The sequence below is a fragment of the Trichoderma harzianum genome, assembly GCF_003025095.1.
Source record: "Trichoderma harzianum CBS 226.95 unplaced genomic scaffold M431scaffold_1, whole genome shotgun sequence".
NCBI classification, from domain to species: domain Eukaryota; kingdom Fungi; phylum Ascomycota; class Sordariomycetes; order Hypocreales; family Hypocreaceae; genus Trichoderma; species Trichoderma harzianum.
In genome coordinates, this window is record NW_020209249.1 from 2,476,452 (window position 1) to 2,497,758 (window position 21,307).

General features: G+C 51.4%; 7 protein-coding genes across 7 annotated transcripts; 2 read left to right on the forward strand and 5 right to left on the reverse strand.

Moving 5' to 3' along the window:
- Positions 1-2,021, reverse strand: M431DRAFT_489532 (hypothetical protein; the record flags this gene model as incomplete). The annotated part of the gene is made up of 2 exons (XM_024916691.1): positions 1-1,591; positions 1,660-2,021. The coding sequence occupies 2 exons, from the start codon at positions 2,019-2,021 to the stop codon at positions 1-3; spliced, it is 1,953 nt and encodes a 650-aa protein (XP_024780431.1).
- A 650-nt stretch (positions 2,022-2,671) lies between these two features.
- On the reverse strand, positions 2,672-6,618 carry M431DRAFT_72645 (hypothetical protein; the record flags this gene model as incomplete). Its single annotated transcript, XM_024922049.1, has 5 exons — positions 2,672-4,975; positions 5,180-5,650; positions 5,741-6,226; positions 6,281-6,371; positions 6,443-6,618. The coding sequence occupies 5 exons, from the start codon at positions 6,616-6,618 to the stop codon at positions 2,672-2,674; spliced, it is 3,528 nt and encodes a 1,175-aa protein (XP_024780432.1).
- A 454-nt stretch (positions 6,619-7,072) lies between these two features.
- Positions 7,073-10,860, forward strand: M431DRAFT_489534 (hypothetical protein; the record flags this gene model as incomplete). Its single annotated transcript, XM_024916692.1, has 5 exons — positions 7,073-7,099; positions 7,153-7,193; positions 7,245-7,365; positions 7,423-10,511; positions 10,596-10,860. 5 exons carry the CDS (start codon positions 7,073-7,075, stop codon positions 10,858-10,860), a joined length of 3,543 nt encoding a protein of 1,180 aa, XP_024780433.1.
- A 381-nt stretch (positions 10,861-11,241) lies between these two features.
- Positions 11,242-13,020, reverse strand: M431DRAFT_477187 (hypothetical protein; the record flags this gene model as incomplete). The annotated part of the gene is made up of 4 exons (XM_024915545.1): positions 11,242-11,473; positions 11,708-11,828; positions 11,938-12,049; positions 12,124-13,020. 4 exons carry the CDS (start codon positions 13,018-13,020, stop codon positions 11,242-11,244), a joined length of 1,362 nt encoding a protein of 453 aa, XP_024780434.1.
- A 479-nt stretch (positions 13,021-13,499) lies between these two features.
- Positions 13,500-14,419, reverse strand: M431DRAFT_502919 (hypothetical protein). The gene has a single exon (XM_024918232.1). It carries the CDS (start codon positions 14,081-14,083, stop codon positions 13,730-13,732), a length of 354 nt encoding a protein of 117 aa, XP_024780435.1. The 5' UTR covers positions 14,084-14,419; the 3' UTR covers positions 13,500-13,729.
- A 643-nt stretch (positions 14,420-15,062) lies between these two features.
- On the reverse strand, positions 15,063-15,896 carry M431DRAFT_195868 (hypothetical protein). Its single transcript, XM_024913264.1, has 2 exons — positions 15,438-15,896; positions 15,063-15,347 (listed from the first exon to the last, which is right to left on the reverse strand). The coding sequence occupies exons 1-2, from the start codon at positions 15,805-15,807 to the stop codon at positions 15,253-15,255; spliced, it is 465 nt and encodes a 154-aa protein (XP_024780436.1). The 5' UTR covers positions 15,808-15,896; the 3' UTR covers positions 15,063-15,252.
- Positions 15,897-17,609: 1,713 nt separating this feature from the next.
- Positions 17,610-19,240, forward strand: M431DRAFT_477189 (hypothetical protein; the record flags this gene model as incomplete). Its single annotated transcript, XM_024915546.1, has 6 exons — positions 17,610-17,778; positions 17,952-18,131; positions 18,374-18,469; positions 18,505-18,552; positions 18,680-19,015; positions 19,068-19,240. The coding sequence occupies 6 exons, from the start codon at positions 17,610-17,612 to the stop codon at positions 19,238-19,240; spliced, it is 1,002 nt and encodes a 333-aa protein (XP_024780437.1).
- Between the last annotated feature and the right edge of the window lie 2,067 nt (positions 19,241-21,307).

Consider the following 21,307-nt stretch of genomic DNA (forward strand, 5'->3'; position numbering starts at 1 on the left):
TTACCACGAAGACTCAAAGCCTCCGCCACGTCGGTCTCCTCGGCCACCTCGGCCACCCCTACCGCCCCGGCCGCCCCTCGAGAACGATGGCGGCGCATCACGGCGCGCACGTTGTCCCATCTCAGCGAATGGATCAGGAGATCCGCGACGCTCGAAGCGACCTCCACTGCGGCGATCGCCCCCCCGGTCGCCTCGCCTGTCATCCCGATGCATTCGGTCACTGTGGCCGTCCTGAATGTTCAATCCAGATCTCAGGAGGCCTTGGTTCTTCGCCCAGCTATGTGAGACGGCAGGAGGCTCTGACCAACCCCAGCCCTTGACAGCCCAATCATTCAAGTCTTCAACAAGGTCTTCTCTGTCGGTGAGTTGGCCACCAAAAAGTGAGGTGTACGCGCTGGCCATCATTTTCCTGGGGAGTGCCTGGATGAGGGTCTTTGTCTCCTCGTGGTAAGCGGGCAGCTCTTCCACCGCACTGATATCAACCTCGGCACTTTCAAGTGTTTTGTTTGGCTTCAGCGGAAGGCCTCGCAACAGCTTCCTGGCAGAGTTTGCTGACATGGGGGGTACAAACAACCAGCCTTCACCACTCTTGTTCTGTCGTCCGGTACGGCCTAGTCTGTGGATATAAGATTCGCGCTCCCTAGGAGCATCAACCTGGATGACGTGAGTAACATTGGGGAAATCCATGCCACGAGCTGTGACGTCTGATGAGAAGAGAATTCCAGTTTTGGAGTTTCTAAACATATCGGCCGCCTTCGTCCGTTGGAATTGGGAAAGCTGAGACTGAATGGCAAAAGTGGGGATTCTCAGCTGGCCACTGTGCCTTCGCTGGTAGCCAAGTTCACCGGCAAGCTCGACCATGGAAGTTGTGTTGAAGTAGACGATGGCCTTGAAGGGGGGCAGAGTAGGATCCTGCTTCGCAGCCGCAACCTCACGGTCGATCAGCTCGAACAGTGAAGGGAAAACATTGGCCCAGCTCGAGACGGTGACAACATTCTGAGGGATCCTGTCGTGGGTGAGGGTTTCGTGCTCGGGAATGGTCTGGACGAACTCGAAATCGTGGGGGCGAACCATCTGACGAGCGAGCTGAATGACGTTATCGGGGATGGTGGCAGAGACCAACATTGTCTGCCTGACCTTGTCCTTGGGCAGGTAGCTCTGGATTGAGTTGAGTTCTTTCTCGAAACCGACATCAAGCATACGGTCGGCCTCGTCCAAAACAAGCGCAGCCAGCTTGGGGGCATCAATGCCGCTGTTGGGGTCCTCAAGAAGGTCATTCAAGCGGCCTGGGGTGGCCACCAGGAGGTGGCATCCTTGACGCTGTGTCTGACGCAACATGGCAGACTTCTGAGTACCTCCAACGGCAGACTGCACAACCAGACCGGTGCGTCTGCAAAGCCGCTTCGCCTCGGTAGCAATCTGCTCAGCGAGCTCACGAGTTGGTGACAGCACAATGCCACGAATATCATCAGACCTGGCACTTCGTGACGCCTTTCGTGTGGCCAATGTCGGGTCTTCCTCGATCATCCGCTGTAAGAGAGGGAGCAAGAAAGCAAGCGTCTTTCCAGTACCGGTCTTGGCTTGAGCAACACTTTGAAGAATGATCAGCATGATGATTACTTGGGTAGGCATCCTCTCTTTCTCCTCTGTTTGACTTACATGTCAGTTCCCTTAAGAGCCGGGTTGATCGCTTTGGCTTGAACTGGGGTCATGGTGTCGTATCGCATATCCTGGGTGATTGCATCCAGCAAGTTGCGATGAACTCCGAGTGTCTCCAAGTCTTGGAACGACGAGATTTCGCCAACTGCATCATTTTCAGGAACCTTGCTCTCCGCGACAGCAGCATCAGCGCTGTACAGTCGGTTAAATTGCGCAAAGCTCTTCAAAGGCACAATTGAACGAGATAATGAGGCCGGCGCAGAAAGAGTTGCTGGAAAGGCTGCGCGAGCGCTCAGCAGCTTGGTGCTTGAAGTCGCTGCGCGGGCCAAGCCGCCGCATCGTCGAATTCCGTTCCGAAACATGGTGATGTCCGCTTCTTATATAAAACTCCAATCAACAAAGAGGGCTGAGTTCAGATAACAAGAGCCCGACGACACAGTCAAGTGCCCTTCGGATGAAGAAATATCGGGAAAAAATCGACAGGGAATGTCGCGCGTGTTTCCTCCAAGTGCCGATGAAGCTGCTTAGGATTGTTTTATTTTTTTTCTAGACCTGAGCCCACTTAACGGCAGAAAAAAGTTCGACCCCTCCAGCAGCCGTTTTCAGTTAGGAAAGGATATCGATAAGACTGAGTGCAACTATACCGTAATAGGCTAGCTGTCTGTCACTCAATCGTCAACAAATGATGCTTCTGCTATAATTTCAAGCCAGCAATATCAAGGTAATGCAGCCAATGTGTACTAATTTCACCTAAAACAACTTTTGTAATAAATAGGCTGTCTAACAAATCTTTCCTTGTCAAGCAATGCATGTCGTTCCCAAAACGCCAACCGCCGTGTCCGAATAGTTCCGCCGTCTTCCAAAGTATGCAATATGATTGTCCCCTTATGCCGTAGAGACTGATTCCCAACTCCATATTCCAAATCTTCTGATTCTTAACAGTCACAACTCCCGCAAAACCCGTTTCCAGATCCATTCTTCTCCGTAGTATAATGTACAACCCTAACCAAATTTATAACATGTCTTTGCTCATCTCATACGACCATCCTCCGTCTCGGCGCAGCTTATCACGAGCCGCCATATCCTTTCTGATGTCATCTTCAGTCAAACGATCCAGGCCACTCCAGTTGGCACTAGACGTCCTCTGGCGGAACTTGTGCCATTTATCTTTGCTCTTATTGAAAACTTCTTCCATGATCAAGGGTGCCGGTGGACCAAAGATCTGCGATGGGTCCATCGTCTCTTGCCTCATGAGAGCACGGCGCAAGTCAGGAGAGTCGGCCCATGCAGCCACATTCATTCCTTGAGTTTCGTCGTCGTCGTCATCGTCATCGTCAGTCTGAATCTCAGGAAGCTCAATCGAATCGCCATTCTGGAACCGTGGCGAGGCCTTCCTCACGCTCCCTTTAACACTAGCCAACTGCCCTGGACGGGCCGGCGTCTTATGAGAAGACCCAGCGGCACTCGAGCCTGGTGCAAATGGAATCGGGCCCTTTGAGATCTGGGCCATATCAAGAGGGTTGGCTGCTTTGATATGGCTATTGTGTTGGGCTGTGACGGCGGCCTTGAACAAATCTCGAGTGGCACTGTGCGAGGCAGCCGCATATCCATTCTGGAAGGCAGACTTTGTCGGCAGATCCTGCAAGTTATTAGTCTTTTGAAGGTCCATATAGGTGGCACAAGTTAAGTTAAGACATGCCTTTTTGAAACCTGTTGACGGCCTCACTGGTGGGCCTTTGAGTTTTGGAGCATTGTCCACGTCCGACTCATCCTCGCCGTGTTCACTGGTCCGGCGCCGCTTAGAATCCTTGGTGTGGTATGCCGGCGCACCTCGAGAGGGCGGGGGTCTAGAATAAGTATCATCATTCGTCTCCGGTCCCAGGGTGCGTTTCGCACCCGCTTTGGCGGCGTTGGATAGAATGGTGCTAGCAGGTCTGCTTGATTCATCGCGCATGCCAGCCAATCGGGAGGGCGGTCGAGCAGGTTGACCCTCAGCTTTTGAAAATGCCGACCTCTGCTGAGCCAAGGTTGAATCTGGTGGGCCATTTGGCTGTGATCGTACCGCTGGGGGAGGGGCTCTCGTCTGCTTGGCCTTTTCAATAGCAGCCTGCCTTTTCTTCTCTTCTTCCTGCTGTTTCTGCCTCTCCAACTCAAGGCGTCGCTGTTGGTCTTGCTTTCGCTGCTCCTCTTGTGCTGCAATTCGCTTTTTCTCCATTTCTGCCTTTGCGTCACGGCGCCGTTGCGATTCCCTCTCATCTTGCTCCTTTTTCCTGGCGGCCAATTCTGCAGCTTTGGATCGACCAGCAGAGGGGGGAGCAGCTTTAGGTACTGAAGACTTTGCCTGATAAGAGGACTTGCTGGTTTTTGATGAGGCCGTCGAATGGTTAGAGTTCAAGGTGTCATGAGATGCTGTGGATACTCGGCTGCCAGCAGGCTGAAATTGTGAATGTTGTGAGCCGGTATTGACTCTAATAACCGTAGGGGGGGCTTTTATTTTTGAGGGTGCCTCTTTCACTGGTTTCACTGGCCGTTTGTTGTCCTTACCGCGGCCGGGCTGAGTCGGCTTGGAAGAAGAAGGAGGGGGCATAGGAGGCTGAGAGTCAGACATGTCAGTATCTTGATCAGCTTGTCTGAACTGAGACGGCTCGCCAGCTCTCAGCTTGCGGGGACTGGACGGGCCAGCCTTGGAGGGATTGGAAGGTGGCTTGATTGCCAGTCTCTCGTCTTGTCTCTTGGCAGCAATCTCCTTTTCCATAGTGGCCACTTTCTCTTGTTCTTGGGTAAATGCTCGAGCCTTTTCTCGCTCTTTCTCTCGTGCCTTGTCAAGCTTATCCATCTGCTCTTCCATGCGCTTAACTTCATTCTCTCGGCGCTTCTGTTCCTTTTCCCGCTCTGTCGACGCTCTAGTGCGACGTGCAATTGGCTTTGTTGGGCTCGCAGATTCCACAGTTTGAGATTCCATCTCCTGGGACTTCAAAACGACAGACTCTGAAGATGGTCCCGCATGCAACGCCAGACGGGTGGTCGATGGTGACATAAGAGCCTTACCGTCTGCATTTGTAGCAAGTAGCCCGCGAGAGCTTTTCAGAATAGACGACAGCTTGCTCTTGACTTGCTTCAGAGGACTATCCCGGAAGCCCCGAGTGGGTGATTTAGAAGGGGTATCAGCGAAGTCATCTTGCGACATCGCCAGGCTGGGGTTCGATATGGAGATTGCTTTGGATAAGGGGGCAGTGTCCCTCGCCAGAGCAGAGGAATCCGTAGGCATAGTTGATGAAGATGCTGATTTTACGGCATTGAAAAGGCCCCGAGATGTCTGCTCATCAGCGTGAAGTGGGTCGTCATCTTCTCTGTCCTGAATGCCTTCCATGATGTCGGCTGTGAAGCTCTTGGTCAGAATGGGTCTTGTTTCCATAGCTTCCCTAGCTTCCCTAGCCTCTCTGGCCTTCTTGGCAGTATTTGGGGATTCAATCCAGTCATCATCATCGTCGTCGGGAGAATGCCGTGGCGTTGTAGAGACTGGCTCCTTATCGGCAGAGGGCGCCTTTGGACTCGTAACGGACTGTGCTTGAATAGAGTCTTGTTGTGTCGCGGCCGCATTTAATGTCTGCTTAGTTTGTCCAAAGCTGCCTTGTGGTTTGCTCAGCATGCTGATTTGGTCTTGTAATCTCTGCGTATATGTCTTCGTATGGTTCACGCCAGGTCGATCAGCCTCGGAGGCCTCATAAACGGGGGACGCGTCTTGTGCATCCACTTCCATACCGTCGGCTTTGTCCTCGTATAAAGACTCGTGCTTAGCGAGATTTCCGAGACTTTTCCCACCAGTTTGTCTTTGATAGTAGCTTGTTCTGCTACTGTTGCCGGTATCGAAATGGCTGTTCCGAGACTGTCGGGCACCAAGGCTTTTGCCCGAGGTAAGAGGCTCCCTAGCTGGCAACGAAGCAAAATTCAAGCTACTTTTTCGAACTACGGTCCTAATAGGGCTTGATCCCTCAGACGCAGACTGTTCATCATCCGAAGGCTCATCAGACTGGTGGACAGATATGGGCGGATTCCTAGAAGATGGAGCTGGAGATGTTACAGCTGGCTCAGAAGATGATTCATCCACATCGAAATCTCTAGCTGATATCTTTGGTTCATCTTGTGCAGCATCGGATGGCACATCTGGCAGATTATGTGATGTTGAATCCTCTTTTGTCGCAGGAAACGTCTTTGTGGGAGACACTGAAACAATTTTTCGAACCGGACTTCGCCGTATGGAAGATCCGCCAGGGGGTAACACAATATCGCTGTAGGGACTCGCAAGGTCTTCGGGCTCTGCAGCTTCGCTAGGGTCCGTGGCAATAAATTCCTGGCTTCCATAATAACCGGAATCTTGCATAGCTCGAGGAGGGGGCGGTCGCTGGGGAGAAAAAACATGTCGCTGAGGGGAGACGGGTTTGGTGACTAGTGGTATTGCTTTTGCCGCGACCTGGTGTAGCTGAGGAGGCTGGAAACGAGTGGTAGGGGCAGGAGGTTGATTATTCGAAACACTAGGAGATGCTGCTCTGAATACATCGGACAGAGGCTAATTGGTATATATTAGAGTCAAGTTTCATCAGGGTCGATCAAGTGAACCCACCACTCGTGTCTCTGCTGCATTAGCCTTCCGAGTTGTATGGGGTGTTTTGCCCCTAAGTTTACTGGGAGTTTTAAAAGCTTCTGTGATGTTACTGGAAAAGGGTGTCAGCAGCCATCCATCATAGTGGATGGTGGATGGTGAAGGGGGATGGGAGAAACAAACACTTCGTTCTCGTTCAAGATTGCAGCCATGTGCTCATTAAGCCATTCAATCTCATTGTGAGCAGAGTAAGAGAATTCATCTACTTCTGACTGCACAATCTCCAGCGCAGATGCTCGCTCTTCCCCGACCCACGCCGCGGACCCGACCTGGAGACGCGGGCCTCGTACTGCAGTCATGATGTCGCGCGCGCAAAGGAACAGGAGCAAGGTCGTATCTGCAATACCGGGCTGGTAAATATCGTGTCTGAATATTGTCACAACATCGGTGAGTGACGTTGGTGCTCGGCGTGGAATCTGTTGTCGAGGAAGTTTGTAGGACGATGATGATGGTGAAGGTACAAAGTAAATAAGCTGCGTTTAGGTACCTGTATTCTCCATTCCAAGGTTGCAATGTTTTGATGCGCTCCAGATCGGGGCTAGTGCACCTGCTAGCTCTAAGGTACCTTCGCGTCTTCACACCGGGGATGTCGCCGCACGTGATAACGTCATCAGTCACGTGCAGATACCGCTTATCAGAAACCAAACACGGAGGGGGGTTGTTTACTTGGGTCGCGTCCCTGGCTCAGTGGAGTTGCTCGTGCATTAGAGGCCCAAGTTTGTACAATCTAGCATTGCATCGCGACTTGCCACAATGAGGGTGATAGAAGTGATCATTGACGCAAGTTCTGCTCTCCGCGCCTGGGATAATCATCTCGCTAACTAGTCCAACAGGGCTTCAAGTCCTACGCCGTGCGAACGGTGATATCAGGATGGTAAGCTTCGACCCCCACGATGAAAGCTTTCAGCATTATTGACCAGCCTAGGGACGAGAGCTTCAACTCCATCACCGGCCTCAATGGCAGCGGAAAGTCGAACATTCTCGATTCAATATGCTTTGTCCTCGGAATCACAAATATGTCCACTGTCCGAGCGCAGAACCTCCAGGTATATCGGTTCACGTTACGTGCGGCGCACCCGATCGAGTAGTAACATGGCATACAGGATCTTATATACAAACGAGGCCAAGCGGGCGTCACTAAGGCCAGCGTCACGATCGTCTTTGACAACAGGGATAAGAAGAAGTCACCCATTGGATTCGAGGAGTATGCCACTATCAGTGTGACTCGCCAGATCGTTCTGGGCGGCACATCCAAGTATCTGATAAACGGCCATCGCGCACAGCAACAGACAGTCCAGAACCTCTTCCAATCCGTTCAACTAAACATCAACAACCCAAATTTTCTCATTATGCAGGGACGAATCACCAAAGTTCTCAACATGAAACCCGTGGAAATTCTGGCCATGATCGAAGAGGCCGCGGGAACGAGAATGTTTGAGGACAGGAGAGACAAAGCGCTGAAGACAATGGCAAAGAAGGAGATGAAACTACAAGAGCTCAGTGAGATTCTCAGGGAAGAAATCGAACCAAAGTTGGAAAAACTTCGAGGAGAGAAAAGAGCCTTTTTGGATTTCCAGCAAACGCAGAACGATCTCGAGCGACTCTCCCGCGTTGTAGTGGCATACGACTACACCAAATGTCAGGAGAAGTTGAAACAGTCTGCAGCTGATCTTGAGGCCAAGAAGCAGCGCCATAACGGCCTCGAAAGCTCAGCTGCTCGTCTTCGTAACGAGATCTCAAATCTAGAAGAAGACGTCAAAAAGATACGGTCACAACGAGATAAGGAGCTCCGGAAAGGTGGCAAGGCACAAGGTCTCGAGGATACGGTGAAGAAACACGCCAATGAGTTAGTGAGACTCACAACGGTCATGGATCTGAAGCACTCGAGCTTAAACGAGGAGGAAGAAAAGAAGGCCGCTGTCGAGAAAACGGTGGCAGAATTGGAAACTACTCTCAAAGTAAAGACGGCAACATTTGATAATGTCAAAGCAAAGTACGAGAAAGCCAAGGATGATTTGGCAAAGCAGAGCAAAGAAGCCGAATCTAAAGAGGAGTTACTACAGACGCTGCAGACTGGAATTGCGTCGAGGGAGGGACAAGAGAATGGATACCAAGGACAACTCCAAGAGGCAAAAAATCGCGCCACTGCTGCCGCAACCACACAGGAGCAGGCAAAAATCAAGATTGCACATTTGCAAGGTCGAGTGAGGGAAGAAGAGCCTCGAGCTCGGAAAGCCAAGGACCAGAATGCCGATCTCTTGCGTGAGTTGGATGGTTTGAAGCTGCAGGGACAGAAGCTGGAAGGGGAACTGAGCAAACTCGGTCTCGAGCCTGGCCAGGAGGAAGCAATGTATAAACAAGAGTCGAGCTTGCAGCAAACTGTCCGAAGTCTGCGGCAAGACTGCGATACCCTGAAACGACAAGTTGCCAATATCGAATTCAACTACTCCGATCCTGTTCCCAACTTTGATAGGTCAAAAGTCAAAGGTCTGGTTGCACAACTGTTCACCCTTGACGGAGAGCGAACCCAAGCTGGAACCGCGCTGGAAATTTGCGCCGGTGGGCGATTATACAATGTTGTGGTCGATTCAGAAGTTACGGGTACGCAGCTGCTTCAACGGGGTAGACTAAGGAAGCGAGTGACAATTATTCCTCTCAACAAGATTTCGGCTTTCAAGGCGTCAGCACAAACCATCGCAACTGCACAGAGAATTGCACCTGGCAAGGTCGATCTCGCACTATCCTTGGTAGGCTACGATGAAGAAGTGGCCTCTGCAATGGAATATGTCTTTGGCAATACGCTTATATGTGCAGACGCCGAGACGGCGAAAAGAGTCACGTTTGACCCCAACGTCAGAATGAGGAGCATCACATTAGAAGGAGATTCCTATGATCCTTCTGGAACACTTTCCGGTGGCAGTTCTCCAAACTCCAGTGGTGTCTTGGTGACATTGCAAAAGCTAAATACTCTGACTCGGCAACTCAATGAGACTGAAGCGTCATTAAAAGACATTCAGATCAGGATTGCAAGGGAGAAATCTAAGCTAGATCAAGCCCGTCGTATTCAGCAAGATTTGGACTTGAAGAAACACGAGATCAAGTTGGCTGAAGACCAGATCAGCGGAAACTCGTCTTCCTCGATCATCCAGGAAGTCGAAAACATGAAGGCGACCATTGCTGAGCTGCAAAAGAGCATATCCGACGCCAAATCACAACAGGCTGAGGCCAATGCGGACATCAAGCGCATTGAGAAGGATATGAAAGACTTTGATAACAACAAAGACGCCAAGCTAGTGGAACTTCAGAAGTCTCTAGACAAACTGAGGGTAAGCCTCGAAAAGAACTCTGCAGCTGTTAAAACTCTACAAAAGGAGCTGCAGGGGGCTCAACTAGATTTGGAGCAAGTTGGGGGCGATCTGTCAGCGGCTCGAGAGCAACTTCAAGAAGTAGAAGTTGCCATCAAGGCCCAGCAGAAAGACATCGAAGACCTGGTGAAGCAGCAGGCCAAGGTGACAGAGACGCACAACACCGCGCAAGCCGAACTTGATGACGAGAGAGCCAAGCTACACCAGTTCGACGATGAACTCCGAGCCTTGGAGGAAGCCACACGCTCAAAGAATGCGCAGATTACAGAAGAAGGTCTAGAGATGCAGAAACTTGGTCACCAAATTGAGAAATTCCACAAGGAACAGCAATCCGCGGCGGAAAATGTTTCTCGGCTCGAGGCTGAATACGAATGGATTCATGATGAGCAAGACAAATTCGGCCGCAACGGCACGGCCTACGATTTCCAGCGCCAGAACATAGGGGAGTGCAAGTCAACGCTACGGAATCTGACAGAGCGGTTCCAAGGCATGAAGAAAAAGATCAATCCCAAGGTGATGAACATGATTGACAGTGTGGAAAAGAAGGAAGTATCACTCAAGCAAATGATCAAGACTGTCATCCGAGACAAGCGCAAGATTGAGGAAACCATTGTCAGCTTGGACGAGTACAAGAAGAAGGCGCTGCAAGAGACTTGGGAGAAGGTGAATGGCGATTTTGGTCAAATCTTCTCTGAGCTTCTCCCGGGAGGCAGTTTCGCCAAGCTGGATCCTCCAGAGAACAAGACAATCAGCGACGGGCTTGAGGTCAAGGTCTGCCTGGGCAAGGTGTGGAAGCAGAGTCTGACAGAACTCAGCGGTGGCCAAAGGTATGCATCTACATTTCTTTACACAAACATCACTGGCTTCAGCCTTTATATATGAAACACGAATTGCTAATATTTGAGGCATAGGTCACTGGTTGCACTCTCACTCATCATGGCTCTATTGCAGTTCAAGCCTGCGCCAATGTACATTCTCGACGAGGTCGATGCCGCTCTCGATCTCTCCCATACACAAAACATTGGACGACTCATCAAGACACGATTCAAGGGCTCACAGTTTATCGTCGTGAGTCTGAAGGACGGCATGTTCCAGAACGCTAACCGTATCTTCCGGACACGATTCAGTGAAGGAACGAGTATGGTTCAGGCGCTTACACCAGCGGACTTGAAATAATCCAAGCAAAGAAATGATACCAAAAAAAAAAAAAAAAAAGAACAAAGAACAAAACTTCCGTATATTCTAACTCTAGGACCATGTGATACGATGTGACGAGAAGTATGAACGGGATGGATAAGCGGGTAGAATATAATCTAACACAAAAGTGGTAAAAAAAAAGAGAAATGTTATGGGCCATTTTACCTTTTTAGCTCTGTCATTATGTTATGACGAGAAAGAATTGATTATCTGATACTTGAAAGAAGACAATGAATGGACGCTATTTCCGAGCTCCATTATACCTCGGCCACGGTTCATTACTCGAGCTCCGTGATTTTTTCCCCCATTTATGATCCATCTTCGCCACCACAACTCAACCTATGTCGACCACTTGTTGACCTACAAGGCCAAGTGATGGCCCCGTTGCAGAACCTTAATCTCCATACCCACTTCTAGTGACAATTCAAGGTCTTCTGGGTCGTCGGTCTTTGGAAATATGGGACAGAGTTGCATTCCCATACAACCACTCTTGGGAGCCCCCTCATCAATGTTTCGATACTTCCTGAGCGAATTATCGGGCTCCACCTTGTGTCGAATCCCCGTAACTGGATCGACATTTGGCAACTTGCACCTGTATGTATGGGGGTCCGTTTAGCACGCGATTTTACGTAGTACGAAGTATGCAATTCTTGTACGGGTAAAAACTCTTTTTTGACGGGAAAGCCTCCACATGCTGTGGCTTGAGCATGCAAGAGAGGGGCGCAGGTGAGCATGAGTCAAGGGGAATGACAAAGTTTAAAAACACAAAAAAACAAATTAGAGTGATGAGGGGAAGGGGAAAAAAAGAGTTTTCAATGATACTCACCGAACGGTGCGACAGGAGACGTCAAATTTGCTTCCTGACAACTTGGCTGTGGCGCTCTGGGGAGGCTGGGAGAATTCAATACTTCGCCAGTCGTCCTCGTCATACTCTTTGAGGCCAGAAACTAGTCATATCAAGTTAGTTGAGTTGTGCCGCTCAAGCGTGGGGGGAAGGTCTAAGTAAGTTCAATATGGGGGTTGAGGGAGGGAGAATATAGCCGGGATGAGCCATACCAATGATATTTGGGCGGAAGCGGCGCGCGTCCAGAAACTGAAGATTGTCGTCCTTCTGAACCTTGGACTCTAGAGCGCGGACACTCGTCAAGTTGAGGAGATGCAGTGGATACTGTGAGAGGGTCATTAGATGCAAAAGCCCACATAGAGGAGAAGAAGAAGGAGAGTAAATCGGCCAAAACTTACTGCATCTTGAAAATCAATAACCGGCTGGTATCCGGCATCGGCTTTGCGCGGCGCATTCCTAAAGACTTCCCTCCTCTGGTCTGGATCTACCATGAAAACGGTTACCGGTACAGCAACCCCCAGATACAGGCCCAACTCTGGCGGGACCTCGTTTTTCATGTTCAGCGCATAAACGCTCTTTGCGAAAAACGACGTATCCTCGTATTGATAGCCCGCAGCTTTGATTTCATCGGGAGAGGGGAAGTCAATTGATAGCATGAACTCTTTTTCTGGAGTACCGCTGAGGCCGCGGCTCAACTTGGCAGATATCCACTGAATTATACCCTTCAGACCAGAGTCTCTCCATGGGAACCTGATGACGATGAATCGGCCGTCCACTCTCCCAAGCTGACGGCTTGTCTTGCTCACATCAGGAAGCCAGAGGTCAATCTTGATATTTGCGAGCAATGGCACTTGCCTAAGAGTGATGACCTCCCATTGCGGATGCTTTTTCGTCCCAGTTCCATCTTCTCCAGATGGCTCGGGAGCACTCGCAGCCTTGGATTTCTGTCTCGCGAAAGCAAAGAGGCGGTCAAACTCAAGTCCCTTTGGCAGCACTTTGCTGTGTCCAACCTCTATACCCCGGCACGATTTGACGGGATAGATGTATAAGCTTTGTATCTTGGCGGGCTTGCCTGGCTGGTAGTCGTGCTCCGGTGATGTCTGAGTCCGAAGGTTGCTCTGAGATGCAGGGATACCGACTTTGGTGTGAGTTTGCCGCAGCGCATCACTGCGCTCCACTGGAATGGGTGGGAATAAGATGAAGATGGGAATGACAAAGACGATGACGGTCGTGAGCAGGAGAATGATGGCGGTGAGATCGAACAAAGCCACGACTTCCGAGGTTGGCGGTATCATTGTATCAAGCAAGAGTCAAGGGCCAGCCTTGAGTATGGATCTGTGGCATGAGGCTCGTGATGATGAAAGAAATGGCTTCCAGAGATATTGCGTGCCGACGGCCAAGGCGCTCCTGTTATCGCCACAGAAGCTCCCAGCACATGTCAATTGAATCGAGAGATTGGCGTCCTAGCTTTCAAACCTCAATGCAATGAGGTTGGCGGTCCTGGTTGGCAGCTGGCTCAATCGTGAATCTTTGATATGCTCAAAAATGAAGGTTTCCACTGAGTCGAGGTAGACGGCATATTACGTGAGCAATTCAGATGGGCCATCTGATAAAACGCGGCCCCATCCCTAGCGCTCTTCAACGAGTACACATGAACAACTTTTGAATCAGACTGTGTCGCAAATCTTTGTTTTAGGAAAATACTAGCCAACACTACGATGGCTGTATTCCTTTCGTTTCCGATAACATCACTTACCATCTACGATGCAGTTTCAAGAATCCGAGACACGGGATGCTAGATAGCTAGCTTTAGGGTGCTGGCTAGTATTTCCCTTGTTTTGGGGCATCCTGTTACCGTCCGGGTCCCAACACTTATACACTCATACGTGTACGGTATCAAAAGCCTCCAGGACAAGGAATGGGTGTCCGTGTTTTTGCAAAAGTGGCTGATATTGCACATTCTCCAGGGTCTCCAGGGTAAGCCACCTCTGCCAGCATTTGCCGTTACAAGTTTAGCTGCAGTATACTTGTGCCGTGTCCCAGCTGCCTCTGTCTCGCCGGTGACGAAGAGCACAGCGGTCCTAAAGGTAGAAGAAGGTAACAGGTAAGGGCCGGAGACGCGTGAATGAAATCGCGCAGATAATCCAGCACAGGCTGCAACTGAGCTTTTTCTCTGATACGTAAAATTATTCGATTTGGTTGGCTGGCGCCTGAGCTGGAGTCTGAAGCTGCAGCCTTGCATGTGACGGGAAGAGGATCCCTGCCAGGAGAAATTTCCAACACCTGGTGCATTACTCGTAGACGCCAGCCAGTGAGATAGTCTATGATGAACAGCCAGCCAGCCAGTCGCGGGTGCATGGTTCCGTTGGCACCGGAAACTGAGGCACCAAGGTGGGGTGGAAAGGGGTTTGAGGGGGCCAGCTTTTGGTTAGAAGACAGAAAATGAGCTTTCTCGTACGAGCAAGTGGACCAGACATTTTATGGGAACGAGCAAGCTCTGCTTTCTGTTGATGATACGTAGTAACCGCGCTCGTGGCCATGCCCCCAGCACAAAGGCGACGTGGCTCAGAGCAGTGGAACCTAACAAGAGGCAACTGAACGTCGAGCTTTGACAACATCTTGCCAGATTGCCCGCCATGAAGAGATCCATATGAAATGGCGGAAACATAGACACAACGCACTCCACCCGCGTGTAAAAAGTACGGCTACATCCCGTGTCTGCTGCATATGCAGCCTTGTTGAGATGGGCTGCCGCCACCTCGGGCTTCGCGCCAATTTCAAGTAAGGGAGGGTCATTAAAAATTTAGAGAAAATAAAAAGGAAAATAGAAGAAAAGGAAGAAAAGAACCCTTTTCACGGAGCATCCTCCGTACCCGTATAACTGGCTCGGTGACGACAAGCACAAACACGTGCTTTGCAAGAGGAAGAGCCCATTCAGCCCTCCAGACGCCGGCAGCGTGCTACTAGCCAAGTGCTTGGTGCTGATAGGGGAAACTAGTCCGTGGCTAGCAGGGCGCCGTTGAAGCTTTTCTATTCTTCGGAGAATAGCGTGAGGATAGCGCCATATGGAGAACCTGGGAGGTGACCTTTGGAGCGGCCGGCACTGGTTTCTCACAAAACATGTTCCGATGAGCCAATCCAAAGACATTTATTGCTGGCTGCGCCGCCGACGCAACCAACAGACGACTTTTCACCATTGCCAGTGATTGAGCACCAATCTGAACTACCCGTTGTTGTGGTGCGGGCTCCCCTCTCGCCCCCGGTATATGTGACATATGACCCGGAGATCTTGTTGGCTCTTCATCCCCATATTGCTAGGATTTGTCCCTCTTGTTTCTCAAATTCCGCACCGGCACCAGGCGCTAACGGCCACTTGTCGCCCAGTGGCCGGCGGATAGTGTAGATTAAAAGTGGACGAGCCTCGGTGACCATTTGTACAGTACGAGTACATGTACGTGTATGAGCCAGAGTCGTAATTTATACTCCGTCGTAGCGGGGGGAAATTGCGAGCAGTAGTAACAGCGTCTTCAACTCGAGGCACGGGCCAATGCTAGGACAAGATATTTGACCTGAGGATGGCCGAGGAGAGTTTGTTGCCTTGCCACACGCATAAGGTTAATTTCTGCTGGTCATTGTTGTAATGAGATGAGCAATGCTTCCCTTGAGTAAATAATATGAAGCCACGGAAATGGAGCTGGAGGCCCTCACTTACCCTTGCAGGGGATTGCACAACAGGCTTTATTAGCCTTCCCGGGCCAAGCCGACCAAAAACCCTCACGCAAGCCAGCTAAAACGACGTGTTTGTGGAATTCTCTCATGCTGTTTTCCCTTGTTAGCCAGAGAATTGGTTGTGGTTGTTCGTCTAGTCCGAATAACTTTCGATTTTCTATTAGAGCTTTAAATCTGGGCGAACTAGCTTGTGAGAGTAGCGCTGGGTTAAGAGGGTTAAATACTCCTTCACGTCTTGTCCAAATGGCACAGTAGGCACGGATTAGTACACCACTATTGCGCCAAACGTCACCAAGGTATTCGTTCACACTTTCCTGTAGCCGGACAATTTTCCGCTGTCTGCTTTGAAGCATGATGTTGCTTATGCAGGACGGAAATTGCACGTTAGCAAGGCCACTGTCTTTTTAGAACTGAAGCGTACAAGCATGTGCCGCACCGGTATTTGCGAGCCATCACATTCTTCAGGGCCATGTGCTCTGGAAACCTTAAGTGCCGGCAGTTGGGATTAGATTTGCTAATTGCCATGCGTATTTCAAATGACAGGCTCGTGTCGCGCGCGCCGAACAAGTTTGACCTCGTGGCACAAAGTTTGGGAAAAGCTTTTCGTACGGACGACGGATATGGATATCGAAACCCGTACCTTGGTCCAGCCCACCCCGACAAGGAGAATATAGGTACCCCCATGTGCGCGCTTATCTGCCCGGTCGGAGTACGGAGCATGTGCAGCAAGCTGGAAGTCCGTGCAGAGCAAACGTCGGGTTTCCCTCCTAGCTGCCGCGATGAACTTTGTATGGTACGAGCATTTAGAGTTATTATTCCACGACGAGTTGAACCGAGACGCCACCGTCAGCGCATGCACCGGTATACCCTCGATTTTGCTGCCTTGTCCCAGGCGATGGCAATGCTTGGCGGTCCTGGGCTGGTGTAACCTTGCTGGAGATTGGGGAGAGCTTTCAGATGGTGAACTAGGGACAGCATTCATGGTGTCTGTTTGACCGGATTCGAACAGCCAGCTGCAGCACCCCTGTCCCTGGTATTGCTGCAGGTTGATCCAAACTGCGTAAGTGGGCTTCCAGCTGCTCTGAAGAGGTGTTGGAGGATCCTCTCCCGGAAATCAAAGCCTGCAGCATTAGTGTCCATTGGACAGAGATGGCGCCGAGCTAGCACGGACTTGTCGAAGCACCTTGAGACCCGTCACAGTTCGTCGCGTTTGTCTTATGTGTCCCTTCTAGAACCCTGGCCACCAGCCTCGAGGGTTCAAAGTCTAATACTAGCACGAGTCTGGACCCTCCACGCTAGGCAGTGTTAAACCTGATCTTCAGCCACACGAAACGCCAGGTTTGTTGAGCTCGCTGGCAGCTTTGCTCTGTAATTGACTCTTTTGATAACAAACATTTGTCACTTCTGAATCATGTTTGTTCTGTTTGTATTTATCCCCTCAACCAAGAGGTGTCGGACCTGCGTCGTTGTGGTGCGTCGTCTGACCATTCAACCAGAGGCCCAACGAAAATGTGAGGTTGGCGCCATATGTTCGGTAGCAGCGGAGTACTTTGAAATGAGGACTTTTGGTGTACCTTTGCAGGTGCAGGGCATGGGTTATGGTCTTTTGGTTTGCCTGTGAGGCATTATTTAGCAACACATGCAAATTTCCAAGCACTGGTTGATATTAAAAGATATGGACTGGTACTCGTACGCGTTACTTCGCACGAGGTACATGCCAGTGCCGTATCCCTGGCCGAGTCCTGTGCGGAGGTACTCTCCAGATGGGAATACAGCGCGAACTGGTCAAAAAGCGAATGCTTTGATTGGCTAGGACAGAGGTGGCCCTACATTGGCATCCGATGCACTCGAGAAATAGTTGTGCTTGGCGCTGGCGTGCTGGACCGACAGCCGTTCCCTTGAAGAACCCCGGGTTCCGTACGAAGTATGGATAGTATCTGAGCATGAAGCGGCAGCGCTGGATTTGTGACTCGAGTTGCGCTCTCAAGAGATGACCAAGCGCGCTTGTACTCGCAATGACTGGATGGATCCAGGCGCCTGTGTAGGTAGCTGTGCATTACGGAGCATTATTTAAATAAGAGTGAACGTGTATGCCAGATGGAGAATTATGCTAGGGCTTGAATCTTGGCTCGCGCCAGTGTAAACGGCCATACCCATGCCTCTGTCGTGCCGCTCCCGCGCTGCCGATATATCGTGGTTCAAAGAGAGAGGTACACATACGAGTACAAGTCATCGTGTCACACAAAGTGCCAATGGTACAGTAGAGAGCGCGGCGGCCTTGTACGGTACAGGCAGTGCCCGATGGTCGCGGCTGTCCTCGTACAGTAAGTTGCAGTCAATGGCATCAAGCATCGGCGAAAAAGCGTTGGAGAATTGGGTCGTTGCGGATCAGGTTGACGCCGACCCCTTGCAAACAAGCCGGGGAAAAGCCCAACCAAGCGCGCAGCCTCCAGCCCACACGCACGCCTAGCTCGATATGTTGACAATGCACACTTAGCTGCATCACGGGCCTGGCGATTCATGCCTCTCGCTGCAAGCTCATCTGTGCGAGGCTTCTTCTGGGATATTCGTGGTCTGTGCACCGTCTCTTGGTGGTGTGCTGCAAATTGGGTGGCGCCGGACCCTGTTGCCAGCAAGGGTCCACACGCTCTTCCCTTTCTCACCGTGGAAGGCAAATGTCAATCTGGGATGCTGGGCTTGGCTGGGCCGGGGCTGTGATTGAGGGATGAATGGCAAGGTGACGGCCGTAGTTCTGCGTTGAAAACCAAAGATGGGTGGTGGTGATGGTGGAGGAAGAGGAACTGATTGATGCAGGAGGAATCTATTGCCTGCTCCCCGGCCGGCAAAATGCGACTGGCCCGTCAGCCCGTATTACATAAGCCGGGACAGCACATTGAAATTCATACACCAACCAGACAGGCAAGTACGAGTACGGGTGCAGTGCAGCGAGAAGGAAGGATGCAGCCCAATGGCGTCTTGAGCAAAAGAAGGAGCGCCTAAGAAAGAGGCTGGTAGGTACGGTGTATACAAGGTACCTACTGCTAGTACAGCAGCAAGCTTGAAGCTGCTTGGAAGGTTGCTCTGTAGGGCAGGCAAAGGTGAGTAGGGCCAGGTAGCTCCTGCTCGTGCAGAAGTTAGTGCCGAGCGCCCCATGCTCAGGCCGCGAAACGCGGAATCGTCAAGCTTCGTGCTAGCAGCTCCAACTCCGGGCTAGCACTCGCACAGGTAGGAGTGACTCCATCCCTGGTGGCTCGCGGCACTCCATCTTGCGTACCTGTACCCGGCCTGTACCTGCGCCTGTAGCCGTGCTAACTTTTTTACCTATCGTCAGGTCGCCGTTCGAACGCTATCGTGGTATTAACCGCAAAACTGAAGCTCCTGAGCCCTCTCTCTCAAAGAGACTTTCGCACCGTACGGAGCACATGGTCGGGCCGGAGACTATATCATTAACCCCACGCTACGAGTCCGGTCCAAGCCCCGACAGCTACTGTGCTCCGAGGCTGGCTGCATGTTGTCGACACGGCTCGCCGTCGAAAGCTCTGCAGCTCCATGCATGGGCATGTATGTACCTGTCCAGATGGATCGCGATCGCCCAATAGCTTCTCCTATACAGCTGCTGCTGGGCCTGGGATTGGCATGTGCGGCACCAAGTACTGGTACCAGTATTCTGTACCGTTGTTATCGCCGACTCATTTGCAAGGGGACGAGGACGGGAGCAACGGAGAGTGTCCGGTCGGCCAGTCTCGCTTGGCCCAACAATCTGCAACCCGGGGAACAAGAGGATAAGAAAAGAAAAGATTCACGAGGAGAGAAAAGAGAGAAAATCTCCTGTTCCGGTCATTGGCAGCACGGAGCTGTGTGAAGGACTTGGGATTGTTGATCAAACCACCGTGTTGCTGCATTCTTCTCCTCCCAAGCCAAGCCATGCCGTTCCTAGGCCCCTAGGCCCATGAGCCTCTCCACCACCCCAAATATGTACAGGATGCGACGTACCGACCAGTATATGGAGCACTGCTTGTCCGCTCAACTGGGCCAAAGGCGGTGCTCAGGATTCCCAAAGCCACCATGGCATGGGTACGTTCTACGGAGTACATGAATTGACTCCTGTGTCAGTTCTGCTGCGATTCAGCAATTCTTGCCTCCCCCATGAAGGATGCCGCACACGCAACGGAGGCGCACAGTATAGGTACGCCGATGAATATACTAGTACGACGGGAGTACAGATACAATTACTCTTGCCTTCTTTGCGCTCCTAGAGGATCAGAGGAGCCTCCATCTCCTGAAAGAGCTACTACTAGTACGACTAGTAGTACATAGGAAGAGGAGGCCGGAGGTTGGCGTGGGGTGCCCAAACCCGTTGCAGCAACCCTGGCCTCTGCTCCCCGTCATTTTGCTAGGCTGGTCGCCGCCACCCGGCTGCTCAGACCTTGTGGAGGCCCTTTTTAGAGGCTCGATTCTGATTCTGCGGTTTACGAGGGGTAGGGGGGAGGGCAATGTGCAGCCTTGGCTTTGTTCGCTGGGTCCTTGGTGCCTGCTGCTACACCCCTGGAAGCGTTATTCGTCGTCCATAATGCCTCGACGAAGTGGCACCACTAGCATCATTTTGAATGCCTTCCCTTGCTCTGGTCACTTTACAGGCCTGAGAAGCTGTACTCGTACCAGAGAAATGGGAGTACGGAGCACAATGCCTGTCTTCTCTATCAAGTACCGCCGTGGCACGCTTGTCACTAGCAATGCAACGACCATTTGCTACCTTGCACTGTAATAAGAGGCTCCTAGATTGATCTGAGCTTGCCCGAGTCTTGTACAGGCATATGCTTAAGTCGACGGCCGAAAAAAACATACACCCGGCCTGGATCTAGAATGCCGCGGCGGTGGCTGCTGCTTCAATGTCACCCCATAACTTATCACTTTCAGATCCAGCCCGCAGCCACTACCACTCCCACCACTACCACCACCACCACCCTCGATCATTACTGCGCTGAGCACCCGCCTGTCCCAGCTGCGAACCTGGCAGGATTTCTCTTTTCCTGGGCTTGTTCACTGTCGAATCACCTTGATGGAGGGTGCTCATCGATAGATTCGCGTCCCAGCTGGAGCCAAACGCCCGGCAGGACCCATGTGTATTGCCGCCCAGGGGGGCCCTCTAACCGTCTTCTTCTGCCCCGCGCCTTTCCTCCGTTACTAGAGCTTCATCTTCTCCTTGCTCAGTTCCCAATTTTCCCTCCCCTTGCGGGATTCTCCATCAACGACGGAGTGCCCTGTGGGAATGCGCTGGGCCAGTTCCCACCAGCCGTCTCCGCTGTGGACCAGGCATTGATTCCCTTTCGGAAGCCACACGCTCAAATACTAGTATCGACCGAGCATTGATGCAGGTGATTCGTCTGGTTGATCCTCTCTCAAAGATCTAATCTTGTTCAATCCAAATTCTCCGGCTTGACTGCCTTTTGCGTGTCTTGTCATTATCGGATCGTCTTGCCTTGAGAGGGACAGAGAAGAAGAAAAAGGGGTTAGCCTGCAAACCATTGTCCCATTAACCACAAGATCCGCAAACCAGCATCTCCATAAGTCTGCCTCCATGGCCCAGGAAATATCATTACGGTAGCCTCTTCTGGAGTCTTCACACCAAACGCGATTTCTCGTCCGCAACGCTGGCTGGTTCCCAAGGTCTCTCCATTCTCACTACTTGCTCTACCTGAGGCCTATCCGAGCTGCAGCTACACTCGCAGCACTTTACCATCTACGTACTAAAGCATATGATACCTTACTCTTCACGCTGCTGCCACCCATCATCTGTCCCCAAGTAGGACTTGCGCGTCTAGACTGGACAGGCAGCTCCCCGCAGCGTGGGCC

Bases quoted from the DNA above. Each gene is read 5' to 3' on its own strand.
- M431DRAFT_502919 (XM_024918232.1), bottom strand. From the start codon at position 14,083: ATGCACCCGCGACTGGCTGGCTGGCTGTTCATCATAGACTATCTCACT.
- M431DRAFT_195868 (XM_024913264.1), bottom strand. From the start codon at position 15,807: ATGCTTCAAAGCAGACAGCGGAAAATTGTCCGGCTACAGGAAAGTGTG. The intron at 15,348-15,437 runs GTAAGTGAGGGC...AATGACCAGCAG, and splicing joins TTGTGCAATCCCCTGCAAGG to AAATTAACCTTATGCGTGTG.